This window comes from Rhea pennata, chromosome 10 (assembly GCF_028389875.1).
Source record: "Rhea pennata isolate bPtePen1 chromosome 10, bPtePen1.pri, whole genome shotgun sequence".
Classification (NCBI taxonomy): domain Eukaryota; kingdom Metazoa; phylum Chordata; class Aves; order Rheiformes; family Rheidae; genus Rhea; species Rhea pennata.
This window is the reverse complement of record NC_084672.1, coordinates 20,143,851-20,170,010: the sequence shown is the minus strand read 5'-3', so window position 1 is coordinate 20,170,010 and position 26,160 is coordinate 20,143,851. Positions and strand designations below refer to the sequence as shown.

The window sequence follows — 26,160 nt, the reverse complement described above, 5'->3', positions numbered from 1 at the left end:
CAACAAAATTCTTTTAGTCATATTATGAATAACTAACTGTTCCAGATGTGTTGTCACCTCTGTATATAGAACTTTGTCTACTTTTTTGTTAAGAATTTATCTAAAATAGCATTTAAGAAAAAAAATCTTAATAATGCATGCACCTGTTACCATTGAATGGTCAATCTCCTGTTCAGAGAAAAAATAGATTTATCTTGTTAATAAGATAGTAGAATACCTATGTTCTGATTGTGAAATCTTTCCTGGGTTTTGTGTAAACCAAAAAAAGCTTGGTTTTCTAGCCCATCCACAGGAATTATTTCCCACTGTGATGAACACAAATTAAATTACACTTAACAGTGTTTAGAGCTGTAGTGTGCCCTGGCTGCTATCTATTTTAAATATTACATTTTCTAATCTTTTTTTCAGAACTTGTCCATTTGGTGTCATGCTTAAAGTACTTCTAGCACAGTTTACTCTAGGACCACTCACGTAGAAAATATGAAATACAACTGATGTGACCTTGAGAAAGATCATGTCAGTGAACTTGCACTGAAGAACATGGTCCTTTAGAAATACACGTATGTTTATTTGTTTTCCTTCTTTTGTAAAGGGATTTTATTTTATCTTGTCCTCTCTTCCGAAAATATCGTAACCTGTACATTGGGGGAAGTTGTATATCATTACAGTGAGAAAGTAAATAAATTCAAGCATATGGGGTTCACAGCCACTTAGCTTCTATCAGAATAATTGTTTTAATGCTTGCTTGATTCCTGCTTGAGTCAGACTAGGTTAGAGAAAAATGTGGTAATATGCGACTTCATTAAATTTTGGCTTTGTCAATATCTTCAGTGTATGCACTAGGCTTACAAACTTAGGAAAGTGTATTTTCTTCATACTGAATGGAGACACTGTAGCTCATCTTTTGTATATTGATTCTCAGATTGCGGTTGATCAGACAGCATGTCTTCATGCTTCCAGAATTCAGTAGCATCCATATCATTACTAAATGCTTTTTCATTACCTTTGCTAATGTATATTTTGACTTTTCCAGGAACAAATCCTGGTTTTGCCACAGGATGTTATAACTTAGCCATTTAGAAATGCTTAAGTAATTATCTAGCTTTTTCTATAAAACTTTTTAGCTTTTGGAGTAGACTATTGAAACTATTTTTAATTGTTTTATACTTACTATATTATTTATACAAGTATACTACATTTTATTAAGCTGATACTGTAGGGAGAAATGTAACGAGCTAAAGTAAAATTTGGATAGAATGTTAAATTTAATTCTTCTACTGTTCCAAGTGTTGCTTGGGTCCTTTTGCAATTACAAGTGATAATACCTATGTTTTTCTCTGTGGAAACATTGTACTAACTGACTGTTGAGTCATGGTATTGTTTCCTACCACACATACCTCCTCTATTTCCATGGATGGCATGTCAGTGAGCAGAATAATACAAGAGAAATTTCCAGGTCTTGCAGTAAGACCTTTTGTGTTTTGTATATGTTTATAGTGTATTAAAATGACAAAAAAATCCACCTCACATTCCTCTTCCTACAGGTCAACTCCTCTCCTCCACACTTTCAGGTTGTTTCTACTGTTGATAAGCTGAATGTGTGAAAAACAAACAAACAAAATCCCTGGGTTTTGTGGGGAAAATGGGCTGTTGCACTCTCTGCTCTTTAAATGGATAAGATAATATTCCTGTATTCTACTTATTAATGATCTTTTGTATGAACTTTTTGGAAAAAAAAAATGTATTTATTACCTTTTTTTCTTGTCTCAGCTCCCAAATCTGTTCTTAGGGAAAATCAGGATATCTCTTCCTGGAGTTTCCCAGAGCTGTTCCTTCTCTTCCTGTTTGTCTTCCCTCAAAAAGAAACCTCACTATGTGCTGTAATCAGTTTTTGTAGCTTCTCTCCTATCTCTGTCTTTCTTGTCTCTAATTTTTCCCACCAGTCTTTCTCTCAGATCTGTACACACCACCTTCTCAGTAGCTATTTATTTTTTTTTTTTTTTTAGTTTAAACCCGAGAAGGGAATTTCCAATCTATTAAATTAGGATAAATTACTGTGCAGAAACAGTTCTTAGGTGATAAATACAAGCATCTCCCATCATTTCCATGCTGACACAGAAAGGGAGGAATACTGAAATTCCTTCCAGGAAGTTGTCTGTACATTCTGTCCAGAGGCAATCTTCTTTATTAAGCTCAGAATAAAAATCTGAAAAGCTTTGACCTTCAAACCCAAGTTAAAGGCCCCCACCTTCTTCTTCATCTTCTTCTTTTTTTTTTTTTTTTTTTTTTTTTCCTATTGGAATAAAGGAATATTTACAGCTTCTTCCACATTCTAAAGTCTTTTTGACTGTGTTGAACTTCTCTTACTAGCCTATTCCGTATTTTTTTCTCTAATTAGTAGTTCTAATACTTCCACCTGAGGTTGATCAAAGCTGTCCCACTTACCTCAAAGTGAAAAGATCTAAAAACTTCTTCCTTTCTAAAAACTATAGTAAAAACCTGAAAAAAAATCTTTCTTAGAGATTTGACAGTCTTCACATCTGAGCTAGCCAAATAGACTTATGAGGACTCTTCATTGTTTGCAGCATTTCCATCTCAGGAGAATCAATATTTTCCACGGATAGTTTATGAACTGGTGGTACATGGCTGGCAAATTTTACTGTTACTTTCCGGTCTCATTTTAACTTCTAGATGGCATCCATTATGCATGTGTGTATATATATACATATATATGTATATAAAAATTATATACTTTTTCCTGTAATTTCATTTTGATGTTATCAGTGACATTTTGAAAGAACTATTCTGCTTTTGAAATGGAATCATTTTAATAGGAAAGTTAGTTGTGCTTCCAATGCATATATATATATATATATAAAAAAAAATATATATGTGTATATATATATATATAGATTATACTAAAACAATGGAATACCTTTTCTGTTACATGTGCTGGTCAGTTTTCCATTAGTGGTATTGCTCATATATCTGTGCAGTCAGAGGCTTGGTATTGTATATGTAAAATAAACTGTGAAGAATCGCAAGATGAAATTCCTCTCTCTGTTTCATAGAGTTGGAATCGCTGTAGTGACGAAGAGAAGAAAGGAACAGTATTTGTTGCTTATCACTTCATAATTTGCTTCCGTTTCATGAAAGTAACTTGTTGGTTTAGTTACATCCTTTTCCAGTGTCTTATCCTTATTTAAGATATAGGATATTTTTTATTTCCTTAGAAAATTTGCATGGTTTTTCTCAGGGAAAGCATTTACTGTTTGATCTATGTCACTAGTGTTGTAGATTAATCTTGAATGAAAGAAAAGAAGTAGAAAAGAAGCAAAAAAAGAAAAAACCTTAAATGACATTGTGAATATTAAATTCTTTAAGTATATTTGCAGGGTTGTTAAAGACTGCATTCTTTCTTTGAAATATGGCAGCTGTGTTATTTTAAGTCAAGTATGAAAATCTTAAATGTATTTATTATAAGCATTTACTTTGTTTGGCTGGCAAATACATGCAGGCACTTGGAAGCACTGGTTTTATGTTGTTTTTGTCCTAGATGTAGCAATAACTGTCTAAAATCAAAGCTGTTAACGTCATCGTTTAAGTAAGCAGATAAACAGAAATACATGGGAAAAGGGAAAATTACATTAATTTTAAACTTTTATTGACTCTGACTTCTTGACCATAGGAAGATGCGTGCTAAACATTTAACTATAATTTCCCAATATTCAGAATTGCTCACATTGATCTTAATTTGAAACAAATTATTTTCCTTTACAGTTACTAATTTTTGCAAATTGTGAAAACTTCGTAATGAAGTTAAAATTTCAATGACAACAGCATGAGGTAATTTGTATATTTGGTGTCAGTACATGTCTGCTCATATAATGCACAAAAACATGAACAGGACATAAGTAGTAACTGTTTTGTGCTTTTATGCTTATAAACGCAGAACTTAAAACATAGGGGTTTGACCATTCATGATGGATGCAGGGAGATGCAGTTTTGGAAGTAGTCGGTTGGTCTATGGGTGCTTTGTAAATAGTAAGAAGCAAAAGAAAAGCCTTTGCCTATGCTCTAGGTAAATTCCATGTTGTATCATTTTCTTGTAATATTAAAATGCAGCTCTCTTAAGTGCATTTTCTTTTGATATTTAAATATTCTACTTGCCTCTTAGCTCAGGAAAAAGACCAACCTTAATTATGCTTCTCTTTGCCCCCCCCCCCCCAAGTTTTCATTTTAAGGTTCTTTGCTTCTCATTCAGTTTCAAATGATTTAAAAGAAAAAGGAGCAGAAAGTGTTCAGGGGAATTCAAGGGCTACTAACACATTCCTTTGTTCTACAGCTTACAAATATTCTAGTATAGTATTTGATTAATCTGGGCCTTTTCTTTAGTATGCTAGTAGAATAGCTAACAGTACTGTCTTTGGTAACAAATCTATTTATTTTTCTCTTTACCTTAGCAATAATTTCTAAGAGTGTGGTTGACAAATTCCCTTTCCTTCATCTTCCATTTGGCATCACTTCTTTACTTTTGGAACTGCAATAGTACTGGTAGGTTGCTGAGTCTTCCTCCTAGCACTTGTTAATGAAAACCACTTTCTTGGCCGCCGTTTAATCAGATAAGAAATACACAAATTCTTTTGTCCAAATAATGTTCTTAAGTAATCTTTGACCTTGCCACAGGTTGTGGTGAAGGTGGTCTCATATTTCTATCAGAACCTACTTACCGCTTTGCTTTCTTTCCTACTTACTGGGTACTGCTGAAATGAAGGTTCATCTGCTACATGTCATGAATGTTTCCGTTTATTTATGTAGCTTAGCTGTATTCCTGAAATAATTTTTCTGAGTATGGCTTTTGCTCGCTGAGTCAACTGTTTTACATAGAGTTTTTCCAGACTGGTTTCTGACTGTAAAACAAACAACTTTTGCTAAGTTAAGAGGACAAGCTCTGAAGGCAGGCTTAGTTACCTTCAAATTTATTCTACTGCAGCTCAAGTTACATCCACTTCTATTTTGAAAAAAAATCAGTATCTATAATAAACATAACTTGGTTTTTGCTTTGGTGGTTTCATTTTGTGTTAAATGTTCTGTAGAACAAGCTTCTGAAATAGATGTTAAATTTGGTAAGACTGTCTTGTAACCCTTGTTCAGCTAGAGTTGTAAGTCTGTTTTACTTGACGTGCTGATCGTCAAAAATAAAATATATATGGGCTTTTAGTCCTCCAAAATGACTATTTGCGCAATAGGAACTGTGGTTCCAGAAGATAAGAGAAATGAGTTACATTGCAAATTCTCACTATTTACATTGTGTATGTGGTTTGGTTTTTTGTTTGTTTGTTTTCCTTCCTTTTCTGGGAAGGAGCAGAGGACAAAGAATGGAGGGGAGAGACCCTAGCTTCTTTGGTTCATGTTTTATCAGCCTGAATTAGTTTTATCATATGTGATGCTGGACAAATAGATTCTTATATAAGGGAAAATAACCAAAACTTTTTCTTATTGAATAAAAAACTATGTATCTGTAAGTTACGCTATGGGTAGTGTTCAAGGAGTCATCTTGGCTACATCCTGGCTTTTTTGAACCAATGAGAGATGCTCACTGCGAAGTTTAGAAGTTTTACTACACATAAAATGTTGACTAATGATTTGATAGTAGGATAAGTGTTTCTTTTTTTTTTTCCAAAATATTCCTTGTCGACAGGAATATTTTCTCACATTTGACCCCAAAATATGAAAATGTAAATGTATGTCAAGGTGAGATAGGGATGTTTTTAAGGAGAGTTGCTTGTTGCAGTTTCAGAAGATCTTTCAATTGCTTTTTTTAAAAAATAGAAATGCACTGAAATTTCTAGCAACTTTGAATTCAAAGTGTTTTAAGTGCTCCAACATTGAAATAGTCTTTTAAAGCTCTTCACTATAAAGTTCTAAGTTTGTGCTGCTGCTGATAAAAAGAAATTACTTCTTTCTCCACTTCTTGTCACATGTTTCTGCCTGCTTCCTTTGTGCTTAGGCTGGTTCTTGGCCATGTGATAAGCTTGTTTGGACAGCTTGTGGGACCGCAGGCTGGCCTACACTGCAAAATCAGTACCTACCACCTTGTCAGCTGACCTTGTAGTGATTAGATGTAGTAAAACATCGGTGAGTGTGTGCATGTTGTCTTTCAAAGTCAAATGGGTGTTCTTTCTGCCTGTGCTTAAATGCACCTCATTTCTTTTTGCCCATGCTATGAAGCAAAGAGAAACCTGGCATTGGGGCGCCTCAGGCAGTGAGCCAGAGGAAGCAAACTTTACCTCTAAACTGTCCTTGTTAAATAGCTTTTGTTAACTTTGGTTGCTACACAGAGACAAGAGAGAGCTTACGTTGACTTCAGGGAGTGTTTTTAGGTTTGTTTCAAATCAGTCTGCTGCCGTCAATGTATCTGGTTAAAGGCCATCAGCTAAATGTTATTTTCAAGATGGACCAACTTACTTTTTTGGAAGTTGCAGTAGAAGAATAGGTCACTTCAGTCTCTAGTTTTATGGGGGTGTGTACAAGGGGGAGAGAAGTCAACTATCAGTATTCAGGGAAAAAAAGCAGTAATTGTTTGCACCATTGAGGGAATTTTTTAATGTATCTAAATCCCCACATACGGCCTCTTGAGGAGGTGCTAATTTTGTGGTTTAAGACTAGAGCTTGGAAATCTGCATTTGCTACAATTACGCTTACAATTTAGATTGGATAGTAACTAGCAAAGACCTTTCTTCCTGACAAATGAGAAAATGGTGTGTATTCCTCATAAACATATTACTACACCTATCTGTGTAACTGGGAGCTGAGCTATTGCTGTGTTTTGCATCAGGAGTAACGGGAAGGTGTGTGGCTAGTGTGAAATGCGGGAATGCTCCCTGCCTCTGCATGGTGGTCAGCACTTGTGCGATGTGTGTGTAAGGACTTTGTTTTCTGCAGTGCTACTGAAGTTGCTTGGACAGGGCTCGCCAAGGCTGAAAGTAGGGGCTTTTGGTGAAGGTGCTAATCTGTAGACATATTAGAGAAAAATAGGCTCGAATAAAAGCAGCTGCTGAATAGCACAGAATGTGCTGCTGCTTTGACAGGTGTGTTGGCATGAGAGCTGTAGTCGAGTGCTGTCTTTTCTGCGTGGAATGCCAAGTCAGGGAGCAAAGCTGTCCTACAGGAAACCCGCTGAGCTACTGCGAGCGTTACAGGGGTAATAAGCACAGCCTTTCACTACGTGGCATAGAGTCGTCCCCCGCCCCGGGGTCTAGGAGCAGAACAGATCAAATAAGGCTCGGACTCGCAAAGAAGCATAAACTTCTCCTGAATTCAGAATATAATACTTGTGCCACTTTTTGGTGAAATTGTAATGGATTAAAACTTGAAGGGTCAAAGAACAGGTGCTGTTCAGCAGCTATGTAATCCATGGTTAATGATTTCAAAATAGGTGTTAAATAAATCTGCTTTGTACAGTAGGTGGTAGAGTATTTGGAGGTCCCTTTAAAAGTGCTTTTAAGAGTGGTTTGAAAACACTCCTGTGCTTTGACAAAGCCTCCTTGCATATTAAGCTATCAATTAGCTTCACACAATTTAAAGTTAACGTCTAGAATCCTCTTGAAGAAACTGGAGTTCTAAATAATGCCAGCATTAAAATTAATAACTCAAACTATGTGGGTGTTTAAGGGGGGGTCTTCGTATTTATTTATTTATTTATGAAGTTTCTCAGTCTTAAGACTTAGAACTAGTGACTCCAAGGTTTTTCACTCAGCATTCTACTATTGAAGACCTTTTCAAGCTCAGCTTTTGTTTTCAGAATTAGGTGTTTTCAGTCACTTCGGCAGTGCTTTTAGTTTGCCAGCAGTTAAACACTGTAAAATGATAACTGAGGAATTCTTTAATGGTTGGTGGACATATCTTTAATGTGCAAGACAGGACTGTTTCAGAGATGTTTTTCCGTGTATCATGGAAGTAGAATCCACTTTTCTATATTCTACTAGCGTTGTTATTACTTACGCTTCAAAAAAAAAAAAAAAAGAAAAAGAAAAGAGCTATATCATCAAACATGAAATTTAGGATGAACATTTGACGTGCTTTCTTTTGTTTCCCTCATATTGTGTTGCTATTTTGATCTTAATGACTTCATTGTTATTTTGCATGCACTGTAGTTCTTTTGGGTTATGATATTTTTGTTCAAAAGCTGTCTGCTGAAAATACTGTGTTTATAGGATAAAAATATTAAGAAAGCAAAACAAGAATAAAGAAATACGTTTTATTGCAATGTACAGCATTGAACTCAGTAAGGAAGTATCATAAAACAAGTTGCAAAACACCAAAAATACAAAAATGCTAAATTGAAAGTGAACAATAAAATTAGCAAGACAATAAGTAGACAATTTTTGAAATATATGGGGATGTTACAAAATTGCAATGCTTGATACAAATTGCATTTATGCTCTTCTGTAGGTTTCGCCTACCCACACTAGGGTTCTGATCCAGAGAAATGAATAGGAACTGAGAATGAATCATTTGCTTCATTTTTGAGTAAGTGTACATCCTAAAAGACAGTTATTCTGAAACTATACTACATCCATTTTCTAGTCTTTAATGTTGACAGAACAGTGTGAAATCTCAAATGCAAGATAAAGAAAAATAAGTTTATCGATGCTACTCAGGATTGTGTTTTGACTCTTTCATGCTGGCTTGTAATCTCTCCATGAGGCACTAGATTTCTCTTCCTATTTTCAGAATTTCCAAATGATAGATTCCTTACTTGCAGCAGATTTTTTTTTTTTTTTTAGTCTGCAATGTGGACTACTTATCTTGTTACTGCTCACTTGCATACTGTGACATACTCATCTACAGCGGTAAAAGTGCCTCACTTCTTCATGTAGTCATTGTTTTGCCAATTCATTAATTAAAATATTGAATTGTTGGTTTCAGGATAGAAAATGATCTCTTCAAAACTTCACTAGGAACTAAGTTGTTCCATAACCATGCCATAATTCTACAGCATGCTTTCCCAAGGGGAAGGGCTGTGCGCAAAAACTAATCAGCTTTTGCAACACAATATTCTCCCTTCTGCAGATAATCAAAAGTTGTTAACTGTGTTACCACGTTCAGTTTGAAAGCTGATACACTCAGATTAAATTTTAACAAGATTTCTCTTGTATTTTCTATTATTTCATTTGTTCAGTTATTTTAGGTTTTTAATTCCAAAACATGAACAAAAATGTAATTCTAATTCACTGTTAACCTTAAAACTTCTTGTAACAGCTTCTTGTAACCCTTGGGTGGGTTCGTATCAAAACATTCCATTCTACACATGGATTTTGTAACTGAAGTTTTAGACCACCTGTGTAGATCTCAGTCCTAGTATATCTCTGAAGGGAATAAGAAGTTAAAAAGGGATCTCTCTTTTTCACTGCATAAGTTGACTTTAGTTCTCACAGTGCAAAAGTCCGAAAAGAGATGTATTCCAGGGACTAGAGCTAGCCAGGAAAGCTCGGTTGTGTGTGGTGAGGAAGCATAACCTTAGGATTCCCAGAAATTTTGTAGCAGTTTCATCATAAAGTTTCACTGAGTTTTTATCCATGTAAAATTGTCTGCATTCATAATGTTTCTTTTTCCTGGAATTCTCAGAAAAGAAGAAGGAAAAAAAAAGACTTCTTAAGTTCAGAGGCATCTTTGATGGCAAAAAATGCTGTAAGCTGTCAAGTTGGTCTGGCATGAGCGTTACTGATACGCAACTGGTGTTGTGTTACACAGTTTCCTCTTTACATCCATATTGTTAGTGATCTCTTCCTTAAAAATCTAGCCTTAGTGCTTTGAATGCCATTGCAGTCAGACTTACAGGTTTGTGCTGCTTAAATTACCTTAAAAAGAAAGTACTTTATTTAATGTAGTACATAATATTTGATACTTTAAATTTACTGAGAATACTTGTGATGTGTATTAAGCTTTCAAGAGCTTCTTCACCCAGAATCATTACATCATATGCCACCTTAGCATGACTCAAAGCTATCTTTCCTGGGCTTCATTTAACATTTCACATGGATTTTAAGGAGATACCTGGCTTACCTTAGAAAGGGAAGAAAAGAACAGGTTGTGACAGCAGAACTTTAAAATGTGTTTGGCAAGTTGAGCCCTTGGATATGGCCCAAATTAATAGGTTAAATCATGCTTGTTTTAAGGTGAAGCTCTACACTGTTACTTTATTCACTTGTTCATGGTTGTGTGTGATCCTCTGCATTTCTTGAGGTATTTGTCCTCACTTTTGCTGCCAGTAAAGAGAATATTAATTTTCCTAGAGGATATTAAAAGTGTACTTTCATTGCAACATAGCAGAATTAAATCTGCTTTGTGTGAATACCATCTCAAGCAGCAATGAAAATTTTAGCACTGAATTTTTGTGCATATAGGTTTAGAGTATGTAGACTTGCATTAAAATCCTTTAAGCATCTGAGGGGAGTTGCACATGTGTATGTACTTACTTACTTGAAATACAGATCAAAATTCAACTGCAAAATATCTTTTTTCTTGTACTCTTAAACTATTCTGTTAGAAATTGATTAGAATGCCAGTTTCTAGCAGTTACATTGGCAAAACAATGAAACTTTTGCTCATTTTGGTGATTAAACTTTTGACCTTTGCTTTATTAATGGATTTATTTTACTGAGAATATGGAATTCTACAGATGATCTTATGCACCTATTTACAATTCTTTTTCATTTTTAGGACTAATGGCAAAAGACTAAACAAACATGGCTGCTATGGTCCCACCAGTGAAGCTGAAATGGCTTGAACATCTGAACAGCTCCTGGATCACAGAAGACAGTGAATCTATTGCAACAAGGGAGGGAGTTTCTATCCTGTACTCTAAGTTAGTTGGCAATAAAGAAGTAGTGCCATTGCCTCAGCAGGTTTTGTGCCTGAAAGGACCCCAGTTACCAGACTTTGAACGGGAATCTCTATCTAGTGATGAGCAGGACCACTACTTGGATGCCCTTCTTAGCAGCCAGCTGGCACTGGCTAAGATGGTATGTTCAGACTCTCCATTTGCTGGAGCACTACGAAAACGTCTCCTTGTGTTGCAGCGTGTCTTCTATGCACTTTCTAATAAATATCATGATAAAGGTAAGGTGAAACAACAGCAACATTCGCCAGAAAGCAGTTCTGGATCAACGGATGTACATTCTGTAAGCGAACGTCCCAGGTCAAGTACAGATGCACTCATAGAAATGGGGGTTCGGACTGGGTTAAGCTTGTTATTTGCACTGCTAAGGCAAAGTTGGATGATGCCTGCATCAGGACCTGGCCTCAGTCTTTGCAATGATGTTATCCATACTGCAATTGAAGTGGTGAGCTCTTTACCCCCTTTATCTTTAGCAAATGAAAGCAAGATTCCACCAATGGGATTGGACTGTTTATCACAAGTAACGACGTTTCTTAAAGGAGTAACAATTCCTAACTCTGGGGCAGACACTTTAGGTCGCAGATTAGCTTCTGAATTGCTTCTTGGGTTGGCTGCCCAGCGAGGTTCCCTGCGGTATCTTCTTGAATGGATCGAAATGGCTTTAGGTGCTTCAGCTGTAGTGAACGCCATGGAGAAGACCAAGATGCTGCAAAGTCCAGAAGGCATGATCAGTTTTGATTGCTTTATGAGTATATTAACGCAGATGCGACGATCTTTGGTAGGTGTTCCAGATTAGATTTTCCTTTCATAGCTTTCAGCACCATTGCAAGTATAGACGCATTCTAACTTTAAATACAGTTTCTTAACACTAAATGCCATATGTGGCTGTTCTTAGTTGAATAATTTGTTTTAATATGCTAGATATAAAGGTTGTTTTTTGTGATTTTTTTTTAAAGTATTTCTTTCGTTACTCACCTTTTTTTCTTCTTCCTCCCTTCCACTCCCCTCATTTCGTCATCGGCTAAAGGATATGATGCAGCAAAGCAATCCCTATTATTGTCACTTCTGATGTTAAGCTATGACTTAAGGAAAAAATCAAGGACATAATTTTTACCTACTTGCACTTTACATTTTAAGTTCAGACCAAAGATAGTTAGAAAGTATGAAACTGTTTTAAGGAGTTGCTGTCTGTTTGATTTGCTTGGAATAGAAATTTTTGCAACATAACTTGTTTCCTATTCAGAGTTATTTAATAGAGGACATCCCCTCTCTCCAGTTAACCCGGGCATTTGCTATATATTTTTGAGAATCAGAAAGATTTATGAGATATTTAGCGTTTTGGCCCAGAAATGAATGCTATAAGAAAATGAACTAAATTGTTTATGATTTTGATATAGTCCATTTTTTTTTGCTGAGTGCTTACTCTTGGTCCTAGATGAATATTCTTTTTAAAGCCATGGAATTATTGCACAGCATGCAATCAGAAACTCTACTAAGCTTCAGCCCAGATGCTCAAACTGAAACAAGGAAGGATTTTTTCCCAAAAGCAATCATTCTTTTCTCTCCCCTAAGGCTTGTAATACTTGGTAATAAACAAAAATTAAAAAAAAAAAGAATAGGAAATTTTCAGTTTTTGGTTGTCTGGTGATGGAGAATGCATAAGTCTTGATAAAAGCAGCCCTGCTTTCCTCTGTCTGGACTATTAAATACTACTACAAAAACAACAGAAAAAATTTCACTGATTATAGACCCATAGTAACACAAGATAGTAACATACAGTTTATGTTGCAGCTTGTGTTCAGGTTTACTGGTAGGAGTAGTTTTAAATAACTACTATTAAACTCTATTAAATAACTCTGAATAGAATACAAGGTATATTGCAAAACTAGTTTGTAGTTTTACTACAGCTGTCCAGTATATTAATGGAAGACTTGTATCAAGTTCTTGATTGGACCAACTGATCCTAAAACACTTCATTCATTTTAACAGGGTTGTTTTTTAGAACTTGAGCACAAACTGTTTTCCTTTCGCATTAGCTAGTTGCAGATTATCCTTTCTTCACACTGTTCTGTAGTTAAAAATCTACATCCTGTAGAATGTAATTGGTTGTTTCTTTCTTTTGACTGAGAAAGACCCTACCACATCTATAGATAAGTGCAAGTATACAGAGCCCTGACTCAATGGTATGTTTAGAGTGTGAGCCATTTGCACGATGGAAAGGACAGAGTGGGCTGCCAGAACAAAGTATTTGGACTGCAATCTGGTATTTGACCTATTTTGCCTAGTGGGGGCCCTGAGGAAAGGGTGGGAATTGGAGTGAATGTCCTGATGGGCAACTTTTCTTTTTTTTCTTCTTTTTTTTAATAGATATAAAATTACAGATCAAAATTTGGAGGATTCGCGAAACAGAAAAACAATGATTAGTAATATATGATTTAAATATTAATTACTTTAAAACAACACAAATGCCGTATACATTTCAGGTGAAAACAGTATTAGGAGAAGTTAACTCAAAATGCAGATATTTTCACAAAAAATAAAAGTAAGATTGTCCTTGTAGCACTTGTCACACTGTTTAAAATCCTGAGGTGCACATAGAGCTCACTGTTGAGGAGGGAGAAGAAAGGTATTTTGCTTCTGTTTACTTGGAAGATACTGTAATTTTTTTTTTTTTTTTTAACTGTAAGGGCAAATCCCTAATATGTTTTGTATAAGTGTGTTATTGCTCTATGGAAGTATTTTTCTCATAATAATGTTTAAAAATTGTAGGGATCATCAGCTGATCGAAGTCAATGGAGAGAGCCAACGAGAACGTCAGATGGCTTATGTTCTCTTTATGAGGCAGCTCTGTGTTTATTTGAGGAGGTATGTCTTGAAACGAACCCTGGCTTTAAGCCAGTTATACTTTACTTCCCCTTGCACACACATCTGTTAGGTGTGTGCATGTGAGTGTGATCTGATCTCTACTGGGTGAGAGGAAGGCCAATAAAAACTAGCTGGAAAACTAAGAAACAGATAAGGTAATGTGGACAAATTAATGATGATACAGTGATGTCTATTATGTTTTAGGCAAAGAATCATACTGAGGGAAATTTACTACTACATTGATTATTGTGAGTGTATGGAAATAAATGAAAATAGTGTTTAGCTCAGTTGGTCAGAGCATGGTGCTGCTAATGCCAAGGTTGTGGGCTGTGCTGAGGGTTGGACTAGATGATCTCCGGAGGTCCCTCCCAACCTTACCATTCTGTGATTCTATGATACTGTGTAGTAAATCTCTCATTTCAATAGGTTTGTCGAATGGCATCAGACTATTCAAGAACATGTGCCAGTCCTGACAGCATTCAAACGGGTGATGCTCCCATAGTTTCTGAGACGTGTGAAGTGTATGTTTGGGGCAGCAACAGCAGTCATCAACTGGTAGAAGGAACACAAGAAAAAATACTTCAACCCAAGCTTGCTCCAAGTTTTTCTGATGCACAGACAGTGAGTGACATTTATAGTAACATTAAAAGCTTTGTAGTTATAGTATGAAATTGGAAAATAATACTTTGCTTCTGAGTTTTAAGTCCTAATGCAGATGAGGATATGACACTCAGAACTAATCACACAAGGTATTTTACTGAAAGTATCTCACTACTATCATGCTGTCCAGAAAAGTATTCCTTTCCTTTTTTAATGACACAACACAGATCAATGTCTATGTAATAAGAACATGATTGAACAGTCACATATGCAGAGAGGAATTTGTTTGCCTGTGGTTAATTTTTTCACTGTTTTTTGAAAGATATTCTAACTACGCAGTTATATTTTCCTTTGGTGGCTTTCATATCAAGTGTGCGTAGTTTAAAAGTTGAAACAGGGCTAACTGCTGGCACAGCAAACCTTACTTAGCTTTCTAAAAACTCAATATACAGTATGCTTTTTCTGCTCCCAGTCACAGGTTCTGCACTTGTAACTTAGTGCTTCTATTGATGCTTGACACAAAATAGAACAGTTTGCTTTTCTTTTGCTGTATTGGCTTTGCAGTGTTGACTTAAGTAAAAGCCTTTTTTTTTTTGTCACTAGACAAATTAGGTACATTTTCTGAAATTGTTTCTATTGACGTCACCGGTATATTTTATATGCCAGGGGACCGCAGGGCCACGCATCATAAAGCAAGCTCATGCATTTAAAAACCTGAACTTAAACAACATGCTAATACGCAGGAGTGGAATGAGTGATCTGCATGTTATTCTTTGAATAATTTTTACACACACATACAATATTTATTTGATCTATCACTGGGATAAAGGAAGTTTTGCTTTGATGTTCACTGGTGATTTTTGTGGAATTTGTCTATATGAAGAAGTTAGTTCACAGTAAATAGGGATGTTGGCATGCAGTACACCACCTGCTCTGTGCTGACCGCTGATGCGGATACACAGTGCCGTTGTGCTTCAGCTTTGAACCTGCTTTACATGTGCTGTGTGTTATGATTCCTTTGGGAAATTATCGCAGGGTAGCTGGTTTGTTATGAGGTCATTCTTCAACTGTGCCCTGATTTTTTGATATACGCAAATTCTTACTTTCTGAAGCACTTTTGATCTTACTTCTTTGGTGGTGTTGTAGTTAAAATGCATGGTCTTAAATGGTAAGTGTATGTCTAGTATTTGACACACTTCTTTAATGTTAAAGAAATTTAACCATTTGTTACTGGTTAAAATTGAACAGAGCCTGCAGTGCTTTATTAAGCTGTTTCTTTGGCTTTTTCATCTTAAGAAATGAAGTATGTTAGTAGTCTTTGAAGACTGTATGCTTCCATTCAGGAATCTTGCAGACCTGAAGGCAGACTGAGTTCTACTCACTGCTTTTGTGTCAGGAAAAAGCTCGTTTTGCATCTGACACTTTTGCTTCTACTTAGCTTGGTTTCCTGAAGTCAGGATTAGATTTCATAGTATGTAGAAGAGATGCAAATAAATAAAACAGATTTGTGACTGTTTCCATCCTTTACCTCAAGTAAATAGATTTACTTATAAAATATTTTTATATTTGAATTACTATTGCTGAAGTCCAAATTTTCCTCAGGTTTTACATTGTGTTATATTGAAAGGATTATATAAAGAAACATGACATTGTTAAAAATACAGACTACTTTATCTGTAAGTGCATTTTACATTTATCTAATCTTTCTTTTGTACTGTTTTAACCTTTTTTTGTTTATAGATTGAAGCTGGACAATATTGCACTTTTGTAATTTCTACGGATGGTTCTGTTAGAGCCTGTGGTAAAGGCAGCTATGGGAGGCTAGGACTGGGTGATTCCAATAACCAGTCCACACTGAAAAAATTGACTTTTGAGCCTCATAGGTCTATCAAAAAAGTGTCATCTTCAAAAGGATCTGATGGTCACACTTTAGCATTTACAACAGAAGGGGAAGTCTTCAGCTGGGGTGATGGTGACTATGGAAAACTAGGACATGGAAATAGTTCAACTCAAAAATACCCCAAACTTATTCAGGGTCCTCTGCAAGGAAAGGTATGTCTTACATAGTAGAAATCTTAATTTCATTCTGTCTTGTGTAAAATTTGAAAAGTATAAATTCTTAAGAAAAAAATTTGTGTTTTAACTAAATTTGTCTTTGAAGGTGTTTTTTTTTTCAGCAAAGCACTTGAGCTTATGGCTGCCCTTTACGCATGTGAGTTAGACGATGTTAGATCAGTAAACCTCTTAAGAGCAAAACTAGCTCATCTGCTGTTGCTGAACTGCAGTGTAAATCCAGAATATCATTGTTCTTGTTAGCTTTTAATATAAAACTTTTAAATGACTGATAGTATTTTATTTTGTTTGAAGGAGGAATCATGTATGGTTCTAAAAGGCCTTCTTTCCCCATCTGTCTATGTTTTGGCCAGCATTTTAAACATCTACTTACATTTCTTTTTGCTACTGCCGGACTAGGTCACCTTAAAACATCATTCCTTTAAATTTACTTGATAAATAAGTCATGACCAGTTTTATATAAAAATATGTCTTTAGGTGTATTGAGTCCCACTTATCAAATACTACATGGAAAAATTTGCAGGGGTTACTTTAGGAATGTGCTTTCTCCACGTGAGTGAACAAGCATATTTACATAGATTTCTTGTGAATGTTGGCTTTCAAATCTGAATCAAAATACCTACTCAATTTTTATTTTTGTTGTAATGTAGGTTGTTGTGTGTGTGTCAGCTGGATACAGACACAGTGCTGCTGTTACAGAAGATGGAGAGTTATATACATGGGGAGAAGGAGACTTTGGAAGATTAGGTAACTTTAAAATTTTTCATCTGAAACTTCATTAGGTGTTTCTGGAAGAATTCCTGTGTCTAGTAGAGATACTGTACATGTATTCGCAGTAAGGTATGAACAAATACTCTGTAGTAAGTCTTATAAAAATAAAACTTTTGTTCACCTTATTGTAGATCTCTTCCATTAAATCTTGCTGAAAAGTGGGTGCAAATCTGTCATTTACGGTGATTACAATATTACAATGTACAAAATTACAGACTATAAATGGAGCTTAATTAAAATCTTCACAAAAAGAAGAAAATACATTTTTGCTTTTTTCCGTAGGTCATGGTGACAGCAACAGCCGCAACATTCCAACTTTAGTAAAAGATATTAGCAATGTAGGAGAAGTTTCCTGTGGTAGTTCACACACAATAGCTCTGTCCAAAGATGGGAGAACAGTATGGTCATTTGGAGGAGGAGATAACGGTAGGTAAAATTAACATTTCAGTAGTAATTTTTGTTTTATTCCATCTGCTTCATAGTCTGAATACTCTTTGCAGTTTGTTTTCTTGTCATTTGGTAGTCATTCGAGAAAAGCATTTTAATAAAATCTGAATATAATATTTGAACAAGCTTAACTGCAAGACTAGACTTAAAAATGGATTTCATGTCGTAGAAATGACATGACATGTCTGTGACATTCCTTGTCATAGAAAGAAGAGGGATTTCATCGAGCAGAAATCTCGATAAATGTGTAAACCATTTGAGGAAAAATGCTTTGGAGATAACTTTCAAATAAGCTTACTTATTTAATATGGCAATACTTGTATTTGTATAATAGAAGCTGTAGGTTTGAAACTACTTCTTGAAGAAATGTCTCCATCTTCTAAAAAGTGAAGAACAACTAACCTTTGTTACCCGTAGCTGCTTGGTCAAACGCAGAATCATTCATTAGCTACTATTCCCATTTTTAACTAAATCTGGTTATGCAGTTATATTATTCAGATTAAAATTGCTGCATTATTGCTTCCTATCCTAGTATGTATGGGAAGAGAAGAAAATATAGACTATAAAAAGCTCATAGTGTAATTAATGGTTAGTAAAACTGGATAGGAATTTGAATTTCATGAATGTCATGTGGAATTTTTCCTTCTCCCTTTTCTTTTTCTGTAATTTCAGTTGAAGAAGTCAGTTTTTAACAGGACAGATACCTCAACCTTCACAAAATTTCAAAACTTTTTTTTGTTTCAGTAATGTATGAACAGTTAAACTTGGCTTTTGTATTATGATAAATAGCTGTTAATAATGTGAATACTTAAAAAAAAAACTGTTTTATGTAGGAAAGCTAAAACAGCATAAATGAAATCATAACTTTTGTAGAAATTATCACTCTTTATAGTATATCTCGAGTTTGGCTTAGTTTTTTTTCTCTTTCCTTTTGAGGAACATTGTTATCAAAACATTCTCACATGGTCTAGTTAAAGGCCTTGTTTTTGAGGTCATTGATTGAAAATAGGGAAGTTGTGGAGATGAAAAGCTATTTTAAAGAGAAATTTAAAGGGAGTACAAACATTAATCTCTTTTGAAAGGCATAAACTATCAGCACAAATACAGCTGTTATGAAAAGACATAGAAAGGTTTTTTTTCAAGTCACTTTCTAAAGTAGAAGTAAGGAGTGAGTTTGCCAACTACGAAAAGCCTTACTGCTTCGGAAGTATTTAGTATTTAAATAACAGACAATGAGTAGTGTAGCTATATGCAATTAATATTCCAATTTTAAAAAACGCTAGAATACATGCACATTTCCTGAACTCTATAATCACTGAAAGTGAATACAGGTTTTGATAAAAATTATATATATATATATATATTTTTTAATACTCTTGACATTTTATGAAGTCTGAAAATATTATTTTGGGGATCTTCTTATTGTCATAGTTTGTATACTTAAATCACTTTCTACTTGTGTTTTCTTATTTTATAGGCAAACTTGGTCATGGTGATACAAACAGAGTATATAAGCCTAAAGTTATAGAAGCCTTGCAAGGAATGTTTATTCGGAAAGTTTGTGCAGGGAGCCAGTCTTCACTTGCCTTGACATCAACAGGACAGGTGGGCAAAAAGAAGTTTTCACTCAAATGATGAGACTTGCTATTTGAGAAAAACTTAGTGTGTTATTGTGTTAGTGTTTATTATTTTATTAAATGTTTAATTGTAAAAATGTTTATTGAATATATTTTAATGTGTTTATTTATATTATAGCAGTCATCTTAGCTGATGTTAAAACTGTGAGCCTCAGCTTTGCTTGTAGAAGAAACTAATAGGAGGTTCCCATTCACAGCTACAATATATCAAGATAATTTCCTTTTCCTTATAGCTATGTAATGATACTCAAATATTAGAGGGCTTTTTTATCTTTAGGAGAAGTTCATATTCCATATTAAAAACAAAAAAAAAATCATTTTGGCACATTCAACCACAGTATGTACTTTTTTTTTTTTTTTTATGATCACTAATAACATACTTGATACATTGATATTTTGTGATTTACTTGCTCTAGGTTTATGCGTGGGGCTGTGGCGCATGTCTTGGCTGTGGCTCTTCAGAGGCAACTGCCCTCAGACCCAAGCTTATTGAAGAACTGGCAGCTACAAGAATAGTTGATATTTCAATTGGTGACAGTCACTGTTTGGCACTTTCTCATGGTAAAATAAATGAGGTGTAAGAACATTTAATCCTCCTCAACTAAAAGTGGTTGTACCTCAGGTTTTGTTTTTCTATTTTATTTATGTTTCTAGATAATGAAGTTTATGCTTGGGGTAACAATTCAATGGGACAGTGTGGTCAGGGAAACTCAACTGGCCCCATTACTAAACCGAAGAAAGTGAGTGGTTTAGATGGAGTTGCAATTCAACAAATTTCAGCAGGAACCTCCCATAGCCTCGCCTGGACAGCCCTTCCAAGGGACAGGTAACGATTGCATTGGGAGACTGGTATAATCTTTTCGTATGAGTACACTCTTGGGCTCTTCTCTGAAGATGTTAACCACATCATACACAACTTTCTTAAAGTATTCTGTTTATAATGTTTGGGAGTGGAGAGTCTTTCTATTTTTTTTAACTGCTACAGATTGCAATAAGTGAAAGTATAGCAGCACTAATAATTTGAATAGTAGTACTTTTTACGAACCTACCTGCTAATAGATAAAAAATACCTCTGCTACTAAAACTGATGAATTAGGAAGTGGAGGGATAAACAATTCAATATTTTTTATTTTGTGCTTCTGGCAGCATTGTGTATGACTTACGCAGTTTCCTGCTTATTTTTAATACTTAATTTATTTTGAATATTTGTAATAGTTTACTTTGATGTTTGATTGCAGGCAAGTTGTGGCATGGCACAGACCATATTGCGTAGACCTTGAAGAAAGTACTTTTTCACATCTTCGTTCTTTTCTTGAGCGCTACTGTGACAAAATTAACAGCGAAATTCCCCCTCTTCCTTTTCCTTCATCAAGGTATATGCAGCATTTGCATTTTACAAATACATTTGCTCTCTCTCTATATATATATATTAAAAAAAAAAAAAAAACAGCGGTGATATGTGACTTGGTCCTGGTCAGTCTTTTCTTTAACAAGCAGAAGTCTGGTTTGTTTTGCTCTTTCAGATGTGTTTTGCTTGTTTGTATAGCACAGGAACTTTTCAGTACTTCAAGCTGTAGCAGGATCTTTTGTTTGGAATTTATTGTAGTTATGCACTGAATTAAATATTTTCTCTCAGAGTTACTCTTTAAAATACATTTTCCTATTCAATAAAAATGCATTTACTATTTCTGGACATTGTTTCTGCTTTGTAAGTTCTTTGCCATGGAACTGATTTCAGTGGGTGCCTACTTGCTCTCCTTTACTACTAAGTTCAGGCAAAAAAGAATTCTTCAGTGATTATCCATCAATCCATCATTAAGTTATTGACTAACATGTGTGTGGTGGTCAGATCATGAGATACATAGTTGCCATTGCGCTTTGAGTTGGAATTAGTGCCCTGATGAAACCCAGTGCCTTCTTGCTGTCTAAAGAATTGAGACAGTTTTCTACAAGAATTTTTAGTGTGTGGGGGTGGAGTAATGCCTTCTAGTAGCTCAAGGTATTTGATCTCCTGCAGACAAGTAAGAACAATTCAGAATGTGTGAGAGGCATTTAAAAGGTTATATATGACTGTCATTCAGGTGGTGTCAAATAATGTCACTATTTTCCATCTGAATGACCAAAATGTAAGGAGTCAATCCGGTTGTTCTAGGATCTCATTTGTCTTTGAAACATAATAATGAAGCATAGTATTTCAGTTTCAGCAATTTATTGCTGTTACAGACAGTGACTAGTAGCAGACAATCTGAGATAATATTTAATGATCAGTTCTGTGTGTCTCTTTCTTTAAAGATACTAGTTTTTGAAAATGCAAGTTGCTTCTCACAAACATGAAGCTTAGTTGGCAAGACGTGTCACTCTTCTTCTAGAGAGGTTTTAATTAGGTCTGTAGGGAGCATTTAACTTCCTTCAGGTTTTGGAAGTCTTTATGCACTTCCACCAATTTCTCTATCCTGGAAGGAGATCCAGAAAATAAAATGGAATAAAACCAAGCCCATCTTGATAGTACCATCTTGACTAAAACAACCTCCTGGCAAATCATCAGTAATTGCTGTTACAGCTTTCAGATTGGATCTTTTATGCCAAAAGTAACATTTAGAATGTATTGCAGTAAAATCTGTAAGCACGAATGTCTCCTCACTGACTTTTGCGAAGAGAACTGCAAGTATGAAAATTTCTTATGAATTTTTTCTTCGCAAACTCTGCCTTTACTGCAAGATGGTTTTCAAGATTACTTTTTTTTCTTTCTTTCTTTCTTTCTTTTTTTTGTTTTAAGAAGTGAAACTGAAATATTGGACTTTTCCTTCTTAATTCAAATGATTTATTTGTAAATCTTCTGAGAGTACACTTACTACTTCTCTAAGGGTTTATTCTTTCCTTCATGTGAAGAATATAGTGATCTCACTGCCCATTTATTTTGGAAGGATTTTGCCCTTTATTTCATGAGACACTGTCTTTTGAGACTGAATGTCCCTTGAAACCATTGTCTAAAAAGATTTCTTTTCTATGATCTGTTATTTTGTTTTCATTAAGCAAGTTGGCAGTAGGTTTTCAGGGAAACTTATTTAAAATTCTGATAGTTATTTGCTCATCTTTCTGGCCTGCAAAATGAAATGCGAGTGAAAATCGTACTGTACAAATAAGTGAAAAGGAGTAAGACTTGATAGTAGGAAAAGATTAAGTGATGTGTTTCTTTTTGCAGGGAACATCACAATTTTCTTAAATTGTGCCTGAAATTGCTTTCTAATCATCTTGCACTTGCACTGGCTGGAGGTGTAGCTACTAGCATTCTTGGCCGGCAAGCTGGTCCTCTTCGAAATTTGTTGTTCAGACTGATGGACTCTTCTGTCCCAGATGAAATTCAAGAAGTAAGTAATGCTGGACATTTTACGTGTGAAAATTCTACTACTTTTTAAAATGTGTTTACAAATTTTTCAATCTGACTTTTTAAAAGTAGCACTGATGAAATCAATTCTGGCTTACTAATTTTACTGGTTAAAGTTAGAAATTTAATCATCATTATTTTTTGATGTGTTTGGTATGATACAAATATATGATATCTCTGCACAAAGCAGAGGAAAATGTTTGCATAAGAATTTCAATATGCTGTTTCCCTCCCCTCCCCCCATCATTTTAATTATTATTTCTAGTAAAGAGCCTCAAAATTTTAGAGTGTGGAAAAATTAGCATGAGTAAGAAATATAAAATAGATCATGGAAACTCATAGTGATTACAGATACTTGAGCTGGCATGATGCTACCTTGACAGCATCAGGCTTCTATGTAACTTTTCCACAGCTTTGAAGGAAAGGTGCTGTTCGGTTTGCTTGAAAAGAGAAGTAACAAATTGTCAAATAACTTTTAGAGTGTGTTTAAATGAAATAGAACCTCCCACTGTAGTGTAAGGAGTCTATGTCCAAGAGAGCAGCTCTTTAAATTTAGTATTTATTGATGGCTCCAATAAAGAAATAGAAGATTATACTATCAATGCGAAGTGGTGGTAAGAAGTCTATGGAATTAAAATTGTAGAGCGTGGGACTTAGTATCACAAGTCTAAAGCAAGTGTGGGAAAATTCCTGGGCAGAGATACGAAAATTATATTGTAGATCTGTGGGAAATGTGAATTCCCAATACAAAAAGAATTGTTCAGATACAGATCAGAAAGAACCACCTATTCATATTATTAACTACATTATGGCCCTTGAAAGATGAGACGAACTTGTGTAATGCAGACAAAGATGATTTACTGTGATTACAATTTAATCTAAAAAGTTTGTATTCTTTTGAAAATATGTTAGTCTCACTTCACTTCTACAGGGTATTCTGTATCTTTTTATCTTTTAATAAAAACAATACTATAATGTGTTAGAATTCGTACCTTAAAGTTATGTGGATGTTTTTGATATAACATGTGTGATGTGTGTTTTTTTAAAAATGCTATGAGTTGATGATTTTTCTTTCCCCATCAAACTGAGGTATTTTCTGATACTCTAATTTTAGGTTGTAATTGAGACTCTCTCAGTAGGAGCAACTATGCTACTTCCTCCATTGCGAGAGAGAATGGAATTACTACATTCTCTCCTACCCCAAGGTCCTGATAGATGGGAAAGCTTATCAAAAGGACAGGTAAGGTCAAGTGAAAATGTATAAAAATATGTTGTACTTTGAAGCAATTGTTTATGATTTGCTGCTAGAATGGGGGTTTTTGAACAGTGAGGCAAGCCTCATTTGCAGAGTGCAAGCACGTTATAGGTGGATGCAGCTTAAAGTCCATCTAACAAACTCAGTAGCCTGGCTCAGCCAGGATCCAGTGAGGTAAAGAGCACATTTTCTAAAGTAAAGCTCGACTATAAAAAGGCTAGGAATCACTGTGTTAGAGTATATAGACCAGTTTGAAGGCTAGTTATTGTTGAACTGTACTCAAATTAACAAATCTTGATAACAGAAATTTAACTGTATTCTGTATAGTGCTTTTCACACATGGATTTCAGAGTACTTGGCAAAGATGACTGATGCTCAGGTTAGGACACTTGCCCGGTATCCTCCAACAGGTTACGGCTGAGTAAAATGTAGAACATGAAGCCTTTAACTTGCTGCTCTGTACTTAGTCCAGATCTAGAAGAGTACCTCTTCAGTGACATCTTCAGATATGGATGTCTGCTTTTTCATAATTCATGATCATGCCTCTAACCACAGTGGCAGAGGCATTTACAAGTTATGTATAAGTAAGTGCTTGCTTCAGTGATACATCGGGAAGTGTCCTGTGCTGCAGGCTAAGCTCTGCTTCCCTTCTCTCCTCCCCACCACCTCCCAATATTTACTTACATACTGTCATGAAAAAGGAAGGTTAATCCATAGCTTTTCCTGCAATGATGTACCATCACTCAGTCAACATTCCAATATGAGTATCCCGTTGGAATATTCTTTTTGCACACTGTATTGAGAAAATGGAAGGAAAGAAATTCAAGGATCTTGATGTCAGTAGCAGCCGAAGCTTTAGCAACAGTCTCATTTAGGAAAAAAAAAAAAGGAAAGAGAAAGAAAAAGAATCTATTACTCAGCTCTGTATGCATAGGATCCTAGTCAAGTCTCCCATTTTATATACCGTTGAGTAGACTGGTTTACACTGATACTAAAACTCTGAAGAAGAACCTTCTGATTCTAACTTTCTGAAGATTAGTACTGGTACAAACTAAAAAGCCTGACAATTATGGGGTAGGACAAGTTTTTTTTTCAGGAGCCAGCAAGTGTGGGGAACCTTACCAAAGTGGAAGATTATTTCCCTGCATCTGCCACCCTCCTTGATCTAATCTTTGCTTATCCTGCTTTTTCCTTTCCTTACTGCAATGTATAGATTATCATAATTGGAGGAGAAAATGTAGTTAGAACAAATTGGAGAAAGCATTTGATCTAGGATCTGATCTATCTCTTTGAATCTCAGATGGATTTTTACTACGAATGGTTATCTAGTTCAATATATTTATTCTCTAATATTGAAAATTTGCAGCAAAAAATTGAATTCGTTGGTATAGTCCTTCAGCTATTTTCATGTCTCACTATAAAATTCTTTTATTGCTTAACAATGCTTGATTTTTTTCCTGTTAGGTCATTACTTTGTCTTCATTAACAAGAAATTTTTTTCATGTCTAAATATTTTTCTTCAGAGAATGCAATTGGATATTATTCTGACAAGCTTACAAGATCACACCCATGTAGCTTCTTTACTTGGCTATAGCTCACCATCTGATGCCACAGAAGCTTCCTCATTATGCATCAACTATGGAAATCTCTCTGATCAGACATATGCTGTCCAGAGCAGTCACCCAGATACTCATCTAGCTGAAATTTTAATGAAGACTCTTCTAAGAAATTTGGGATTCTATACCGTATGTTTAGGCCTTGTATTTACTACTACTTTTTTTTTTAATTTATTTTTCATCTTTTACTTTGCTTCTAATGTCAATAGATCTTGAATGCTTTGGAGTTAAGTTTTTTTTTTCATATTCATAATGTAATGTTCTTTTTTTTATCTGAAACAGCAATGTTGTCTGTATTTGTCTCTTGAAATGGACTAAAATTAGTTTACTATTTCTAATATTAGGGATGCATTGTTGCTAGTGATGCATTTATTGTTTACCCTGGCTTGTATAGACGTAGCCAGTTTCATATCAAGCTAAAATATTTTGTTACTGTTACTTTGGCTCCGGAATTTTTTTGGAAGATTGAGTATGACACATTAAATGAATGTATGTTTATATAGAACCCTTCATGCCAATATAATATCAGCCACCTGAGAAAGATAAACAGGCACCAGGAATGGGAATCTGTTTAATTAACTTGACACATGGGAAATTACCTTAAAGTA

General features: G+C 35.0%; 1 protein-coding gene across 9 annotated transcripts in view; it reads left to right on the top strand.

Moving 5' to 3' along the window:
- Positions 1 to 26,160, top strand: part of HERC1 (HECT and RLD domain containing E3 ubiquitin protein ligase family member 1) — a 104,273-nt gene that overhangs the window by 7,525 nt on the left and 70,588 nt on the right. For 7 of the 9 annotated variants that reach the window (XM_062584074.1, XM_062584072.1, XM_062584076.1 and 4 more), the window contains exons 1-15: positions 4,532 to 4,554; positions 8,455 to 8,532; positions 10,726 to 11,681; positions 13,673 to 13,768; positions 14,195 to 14,389; positions 16,109 to 16,420; positions 17,092 to 17,188; positions 17,495 to 17,638; positions 19,137 to 19,264; positions 19,713 to 19,857; positions 19,951 to 20,122; positions 20,535 to 20,669; positions 22,499 to 22,664; positions 23,796 to 23,921; positions 25,460 to 25,681. In XM_062584074.1, the coding sequence (XP_062440058.1) occupies positions 10,752 to 11,681; positions 13,673 to 13,768; positions 14,195 to 14,389; positions 16,109 to 16,420; positions 17,092 to 17,188; positions 17,495 to 17,638; positions 19,137 to 19,264; positions 19,713 to 19,857; positions 19,951 to 20,122; positions 20,535 to 20,669; positions 22,499 to 22,664; positions 23,796 to 23,921; positions 25,460 to 25,681 (2,868 nt within the window). In that variant the 5' untranslated portion in view covers positions 4,532 to 4,554; positions 8,455 to 8,532; positions 10,726 to 10,751. Of the gene's footprint in view, positions 1 to 4,531; positions 4,555 to 8,454; positions 8,533 to 10,725; positions 11,682 to 13,672; positions 13,769 to 14,194; positions 14,390 to 16,108; positions 16,421 to 17,091; positions 17,189 to 17,494; positions 17,639 to 19,136; positions 19,265 to 19,712; positions 19,858 to 19,950; positions 20,123 to 20,534; positions 20,670 to 22,498; positions 22,665 to 23,795; positions 23,922 to 25,459; positions 25,682 to 26,160 lie in introns of those variants that run through there. The other 2 variants (XM_062584069.1, XM_062584068.1) reach the window with 1 other exon arrangement.